Below are 8,066 nucleotides of genomic sequence, written 5' to 3' on the forward strand. Positions count from 1 at the left end.
CTCCACCCCTTGGCTCCTGTGTGTGTGTTTGAAGCAACATCCTCGCCTGAGGATCTACCACGTGCAAGCACACACACGCATACTTTTGTTGGGCGCGCGCACATCGGAAGAGAGCTTCCAGCTGTGTATCGCTTGGAAGATAAGGAGTCGCCAGAATGGAAAGTTGCGCGTGACGTCACGCAGATGTCCCGTACAGAGATGGGTGGAAGTTGGAGGGGAGGGCGAAACGATGGGGTGGGCGTCTTGTTAAGCTGGTTTTCTCTTTCAGCTTCCTGCAGACACAGTACCCGCGTTATTTATCCCCCCCACCGCTTGTAAGAGTACAGTATAAAGTGATGCAAGCGAATAAGGTGCCAGTCGGTCGATCTAAAGAACCTCTCAAGGCTCAAGACGCTGTTGCTGCGTTCGCGTCGGCTCACATGATGAAACAAACACGATTGTCCAGTTAGGTAGGGCTGTGCTCGATAAGGGATGACACGCAGGACGCCGTATTGGAAAAGCTGTCTCCTTATGAATGTACCCAAGGTCATCCCTAACTGGAGCTGATAAGATGGTGGTAAGTATGGGGATTGATTAAGGGAAGGGTTTAGTTGTTCGCGCTCTATTAATAGGTATGTATACTAAAGAGGACTCGGAACAATGCTGGGGACTGATGAGCGCATTTATTTCTGGATATTTATTAATATTAAGCCATCTGGGGATATGCAAATCACAAGCAACCTGATGCTGACGTTTTATTTAACAGAATTATTTCGTTTTGAGTTGAGTGTGATCAATCAATCATGACAGTGGCCGAGTGGTTTGTTCTGAATGAATTAGCATGTTTTCTTTGAGGCTTAGCTGGCCCAGCACATGCTGGACTTTGTCCATCCAAAGAGAATGTACCATTTATTGTCTCGAAGATTGACAGGTAGATTTAATAAGAATTACTTTTTTTCTTGCTGTTTGTTTCAAAATTGAAAAGATAATGTTTTGATAGGATGCACTTGTAAAATCTTCGACAATCGTTATTTCAGGAATAGAGGAAGTAAAGTAATTCTTTGAAAAAATTTGAAACTTTTTAGAGAAAATATATCGTTCTTTCAAATTTTTCCTTTTCAGGGAAAAAAATTGGAAAAATTGAAAAAGTTTATGAAAGTTTTAATCGGGTAGAAATTTATTTTTGGAAAATTGAAAAAGCAGACGATTTGAAAATCAAAAAACGTAGAAGACTAGAATTTTTTTAAAAATGTTTCTAGTTGTTGTTTCTAGTAAGGGTGTAGAAACATTTTGGAAAATTTAAAAGATAAAAGATTGGAAAAATTTAAAAGGCAGAAGATTGGAAAAATCAAAAAAAGGTAGAAGTCTAGAAATTTTTAAAAATTTTTCTAGTTGTTGTTTCTAGTTTTTTCTGTTGTTTTTTCTAGTTGCTTCTAGTTTTTTTTTTAATTTGGAAAATGCAAAATATTTAGAAAAAAGTGTTTTAAGGTTGAAAATTTTAAAAAGTTGAAAATTAAAAATTTTCGAGAATAAAAACTCCTAGAAAAATTTGAAACAAAAGAAAAATGTTCCCCCTTAAAATTTCTTCACTTTCGGGAAAAAATTTGGAAATTAAAAAAAAAAAAATCGGGACAATAGAAAAATTGAGAAGGTAGGAAATTTCGTAAAAAGTGAAAAAAAGTTAAAAATTTGGAGATAAAAAGTTGAGAAACGTCCAAAACGTCCAATAAGAGAGACCAAATTTTAAACTGGTAGCATTAAGAACATATGATGTATCTAAACACAACCATCTTATATAACTCAGAGATCTGCTGTTATTACTTTCAGTTTTCTTTTTCAAATTTTTAGAAATTTGAAAAATTTTACGTTACGCCTGTTCTTTTTTTTTTCTTTTTATTTTAAAGAATGTCTTCACACGTCAAACATTGATTAAAAACACAAGAATCCGAAGAAGATTATTTTCCTTAGAGGTTGCGGGAAATCGACCAAAGGTCATTCCCCTCCTCTACCCCCCTAAGTTGAGAAGTGTTTTACGTTCTCGCCGTGTGCTAACAAGAGAGACGAAAACAGTTTCTTAATGGTGTTCCCTTCTCAGTTTTCTGCTGATTTACTTCGAAGAGGGTTGTTGACACTCCACATTCCGTCCCCATAAAGATAAAATTAAGAATCTGCACTTAAAAGTTTCGTAAAACTTCGTTTCTTATCAGTGTTTTTAAGGATAAATAAGAGGGACGAATTCGCCCAAAAACAGGGTCAGCCACCTGAACAAAATTCTAGAGAAATTGGAGTTCACATCCAACAGCTGCAACCGTGATGTTTACTTTGGCTCGGTTGCTACCGAAAAAGATGTCGAACCCTCACAAATGAAGTGATATTCTACACCAGAACAACACCAGTTGGGAGAACCCCGAAAGTTATTGACCCCTGTATAAAGATCCCAAGAGATCATCGTAATTATGAATATTTATAAATATTCTTGGTAGAGATATTTGTCCCCTTAATAGAGCGAACCCTCGTTAATACATTCTTGGTTAATACGAAGTAACCGAGATTCAAGATAACCCTATAATTCAAGATTCACTGGATCCGTCTGCAGAATTCTTTCCATCTGTAATATGGATTCCTCTTCACAATACACCATTAAATATGCTTTCCTTTTCAAAGGGCTAAATTTTCTCCAAGGCTAGTTATCCGAGGCAACTGTGGTCGTGAGGTGCACCTAAGCGTTTGTATATTTGTGTACCTGTAATGCTCATAATTTGTATATATGTTTTTAAATAATGTCGTGTTGTATAGTTTGCCTATTTTGTCAATGTCAGAGTTAACAGAATGCTTAAATCCGTTCTTTTTTTTTTTTTTTTTTTCATCTTATCGTATCACAAACGTTAGCGTTATTGGAGGCATATGATGCAAGAAAGCAAGCTTATGCGGCATCAGCCAAAAAAGAAAGAAGAAAAAAAAGAAATTCATTTCACCCATCCATTCGCTCCAAAGGTTTGTCCAGTTCTTTCTCAAATTGAATTAAGCTATCAACTTCCACAACGACAGGTGGAAGTCTATTCCACCAACCAACCACCCGCTGGCTAAAGGCAAATTTCCGCACGTCTATCCTACATCTGTCTTTCCTCAATTTGAATTTATGCCCCCTTAGGTTCGTAATCTGAGCAAGTGGAAGAATCCTATTAGCATTGAGCGTGCTCAACCCATTCAAGGCCATATACACCTCTCCAGGCGCTGCAATTTGCAGAACTTAAGCCTTTCTTGGTAACACCAACCCTTTGTTCCACTCACCAATCTTGTTTCACTTCTCGTACTCGTTCCAGAATCTCTACATCCTTCTTGAAATGAGGCCTCCAGACCTGTATACAGTACTCAAGATGTGGCCTGATCATTGCTTTATACAAGGGCAATGATAATCACCTCCTTTAACTTGCTAGCAAAATTTCTGAACATTATATTATTGATAATACTACATGACCTGCTCGGCAGCCTGTATGTACACTGCTCAGTAAACTTCATATCTGACTGCACGATTACCCCCATGTCCTTTCCATTCTTCACTGCCCTCAGTGTAGTACCACGCATTTGGTATATTACTTTGGAGTTACTTCTACCCATATGCAGTACTTTGCATTTGTCGATGATAAACTTCAGTTGCTACCTCTCAACCCATCTGCACAACTTTTCTATCTCGTGTTGCAATAACGTGCTGTCATTAGTAACCCTGCCAACTTTCGTATCATCTGCAAACTTGGACACTAAGTCTGATATACCTTCATCAATATCATTGATAAATATACAAAACAGCAGTGGACCTAACACCGAACCCTGTGGGACTCCACTAATAACATTAGTCCACGAAGAGCAGCACCCATTAATTACCATCCTCTGTCTTCTCCCACTCAACCATCCTTTTATCCATTGTGGCAACTTATCCTTAATACCATTCTGCTCCAATTTGTACAATAGTCTTCCATGCGCAACAGTGTCAAAAGCTTTCCTGAAATCCAAGTACATGATATCAAAATTATTTTTTGCATCCAGTTCCTTTGTGACCACATCATAGTATCCAATCATATTGGTCAGACAAGACTTTTCTTAACAAACCCATGCTGTGTCTGAATTATTGCTGCAGTCTTGTCTAGATGGTCCTGCAATGCATCTTTAACCAGTGATTCCATTATTTTACCAGGAACAGAAGTTAAACTAACTGGTCTGTAATTACTCGTGTCACCCTTCGATCCCCCTTTGTGAATTGGGGATACGTTTGCACATGTCCAGTCCGTGGGGGCATTCCCTGAGTTCAAGGATGCTCTCATAATTATGGCTAAGGGCGTGCTTACTTCTTTTGTCGCCTCCTTTAATATAACTGGATAGATCCCATCCAATCCAGGCACCTTTCTTATGTTTAACTTCAACAATTTCTCCTCCCTGAATAATTCCTCATGTATAAATGTAAATGCAAAATACTCATTGAGTTTGTCAGCTACCTAAGCAGGATCATCAACAGTTCATCCCCTTCCTTCTAGAGTTTACATAAGTAAAGAACTCTTTGCTGTTTTTCTTTGCATCCTTTGCCAAAGATTTCTCGTATTCTGCCTTTGCCTGCCTAACCTTCTTTGTGACTTGGTTACAGATCAGCTTATATCTACCATAAGCTTCTGTGTCGCCTAACACTTTATGTGCATCCCATGCATTGTCTTCTCTGCCACGAGCCTCATTAATTCATCTAAGATCCATTTAGGCCGGAACTTTGAACAGTATTTCTTAGTTGGTATGAAAGCCTAGTACACTCTAATATTTCTTCGTTCAATGCTTCCCATTTAGAATTTGCTGAATCACCTTTCTTTTGTGGATCATCTAGCCACTGAAACGAATGCCTTGGTGGCTTCCTGGATAAATCCCATTCCACTCATACTTTCAGTTCATTATGGGAAGTATTCATTTACTCGAGTACTTTCCGTAATAAATTCATATAAATCTATCTTTAAGGTGATTCTGGAGAATATAGATTAATGAGTTGGTTGCCTAGAAATAATTTTCTAAAAATGAAGTGCTTGAATTGGTACATTGTGGAAAGCTGATTTTATGTCAAAGAAGATGATGCCTATTTGAGACCTGTTGCTAAGGCATGCTGAATTCGAAATAACCTATCAAGGAGGCTCGTTATGGTACATCTTTGGTGCAGTGACGTGTGGAGATGTGATGGTCTATTGGTGAAGCAATGGTTGACAATTGTAGGGAGTATTAGCCTTTCAAAGACTTTTATCAGAGAGAAACCAGTGGATATAGGATGGAGATCTGTTGGTAACTTTGGATATTTGTTTTTTGAGATCGGTTTTTATTAGCTGCTTAAATACGTTTTTTACTGTGGTCTGTGGCTGTTGCTAATTTTATGCTGCATAATGTACTTAGAATTTCCACGCAGCTACTCTCGAGAAAGATGCAAGTTTATCCCCAAATTAGCATTTCCCTGACCTTATAAGTACCTCAATGACATTAGCAAAAACCCTTGCGCCTCCTCTGTTCAAAAACTTTAAAAAACTCCTACTAACTCTGTCACGCAATGCTGAGAAAAACTCCCTCACAAATCTTTGGGAATCCCTGAACTCTAGAGTTAATCCATTCGCACGTGTAGGCTCTGGTTATATTTCATCTGTCTTTATTGCTGAACATATTTCCCTTACAATTTAATCCCCCACATTGAGAGTACCTCTTTTGGAACTAGAACATTCTGCACAAAACGATCCAGTCCTGGGACAGGAATCGAGAGAGCGTTGCCCGGCGTAGCATTTGACACTTGAGTATCTGTCGAGTCCCCAATTTCAATTTCTCCAGGACTCTATAGAGAAGAAATCTCATCAAACAGTACGTCAACTAGAACACAACTTGGACTTTCACTGCAAAGATTCATATGTAGAAATATTCTATGGACTTTCTTGACATTTATAAATCTTTCTGTAGTAGATCATCTGACAGATGACGTCATATAATCATAATTCCTTTTCTTTTCTAGACCATTGCAGCCGACCCAAACTTGAATGAAGTCCTGAACAGTACAGGTGCCTTTGATGTCCTATACTCAGCGGAGGCTAATAACAGCGACTCGTGCTACAAGGCTAACCCTGACATCAAGACAGTCCTCATTGTCATACTAGACTCGTTTCTGGCGGTTCTGGCTGTAGTGGGCAATCTTCTAGTGGTGGTTGCAGTTTGCCGATTCCGAAGGCTGCGGACGGTGACCAACAAGTTCGTGGTAAGTCTAGCAGCTGCTGACCTCCTTGTCGGTTTGAACGTTCCCTATTACGTCCTCTTCTACTTCGACATGGAGTTCACTTGTCGGAAGTACGGGTGTCTGCTGAGATACTGGTTCGCCATCTACACGTCCGGATGTTCGATGCTTTGTCTGGTAGGAGCCGCTGTAGATCGCTATGTGGCCATCGTCCACTCCCTGTCATACCATCGGATCATGAAACCACGATACGCCTCCACGTATATCGTACTGGTGTGGTTGTACATGGGTCTCGTCAGTTCGCTGCCATTGCTAGGGATTGGAGAGACCTACGACCCTTCCAAAGAGTGTGACCTTTATTACACTCACAGTAGCAGCTATGCCCTTGGGGCTGTAGCGTCTCACGTGTTTTTAACCCTTGTGTCCACGACAGTGTTGTACGCGATCATCTTCCAACAAGCCTGGAAGCAAACCAGAGCAGTGGCCATGCAAGAAATACACCATCGGCTACATCAGGAAGCCAGGACTGCTAGGACCATGGCATTGGTGTTAGGTGTGTGTCTTCTGGGGTTTCTTCCGTATTTTTTAATTATATCCATCAGATATATGGATGGTGTCAACCAGGAATATGTACACTCGGTGAAACCCTTTGTTGTGTGTTGTTATTTTGGGAAATCCGCCGTGAATCCGGTCATCTATGGATGGAAGAATAGCGATTTTAGGGTGGCGTTTAAACAACTACTGGTGGACAGAGAATGTAGGGACATCGCGTAGCATACTAGAAGACAATATTCTAATGTAAGTCCTTAAAATGATGGGACACTGGAATTATTGTCAACGTTCAAATAGCCTCATCGGACATTGGAATATTGTCAATGTTCAAATAGCCTCATCGGACATGGGAATATTGTCAATGTTCAAATAGCCTCAGTAGCATTAAAACAATAAATGTCATCTGTTGAGATAATCCCACAGTTGATCAGTTGAATGGACGAAAATGGAAAGTTGGACTCTTTTTAATGATGTTCTGTAATTTTAACACTTGTCTCTTTTCATCTGAAGATGCAGTTGGTAGTTCCATTTGTTGAGTGTGGAAACGTGTCCATGAATAAATATTTTTTCGTAATGATTTTGCTTTATTACTTAAACAGCGCGGGGCTCATTATTTTGGTCGCAAATAATTGTTTAAATGGTGTTGACAGTGAAGGGTGCGTCCAGCCTGCACGCGGGAGGTGATTTATGCCCCAATAAAAGCGAGCATTAATTTGATTTGTCTTAAAGTTGTTCAAGAACAGATGAGATTTTTATGGTAATTAAAAATACAAAAGTTTTTGGAGTTACAGTAATGCGGTACGTTGACTCCTGTGTAGGGTTGGGAAAGAAAGAAAGAGGGAATTTGCTAATCTTGTTAGTCTTGATCGGAAAGAAAATTGAATGGTATTATTTCTCATTACTTTTTGATAAAGTCATAATCAATGCGATGAAAAACTCTTTATAACATTTACCGATTTACAGGGAAACAGAGTGGCATCACCACGAGAAACACAAACAGCTCCCGGGCTTGTCTTGAAAAGAGAATTCTACACAGAAGAAAGAAAGAAAGAAAAAAAGCGAAGCTCTTCATTCGCCTAAGAAAACATTTTAATTAGACTTCATAAAAAAACATCTATAAATAGATGATGAACATAAGTCTGTTAAAAATAAGTATATGTTTTAAATTTAATTATCATTTCTTAAAAAAAAAAAAAAACACAGCTTGGTTGCAAAATGTGACCACGGGGTGGCGTCTGTGTTCTATCGGTACTGCTCTTTGTGAATGAGCATAATCGTGAGATCACAATCGATTATTTCCATT

General features: G+C 39.0%; 1 protein-coding gene across 1 annotated transcript; it reads left to right on the plus strand.

The window, feature by feature from the left end:
- Positions 1–390: 390 nt before the first annotated feature.
- On the plus strand, positions 391–7,203 carry LOC150086738 (alpha-1A adrenergic receptor-like). The gene is made up of 2 exons (XM_090371550.1): positions 391–556; positions 5,996–7,203. The coding sequence occupies exons 1-2, from the start codon at positions 515–517 to the stop codon at positions 6,983–6,985; spliced, it is 1,032 nt and encodes a 343-aa protein (XP_090227676.1). The 5' UTR covers positions 391–514; the 3' UTR covers positions 6,986–7,203.
- The last annotated feature ends 863 nt before the right edge of the window (positions 7,204–8,066 follow it).

This window comes from Mastigoproctus giganteus, chromosome 4 (genome assembly GCF_048544385.1).
Source record: "Mastigoproctus giganteus isolate SK-2022 chromosome 4, ASM4854438v1, whole genome shotgun sequence".
NCBI classification, from domain to species: Eukaryota; Metazoa; Arthropoda; class Arachnida; order Uropygi; family Thelyphonidae; genus Mastigoproctus; species Mastigoproctus giganteus.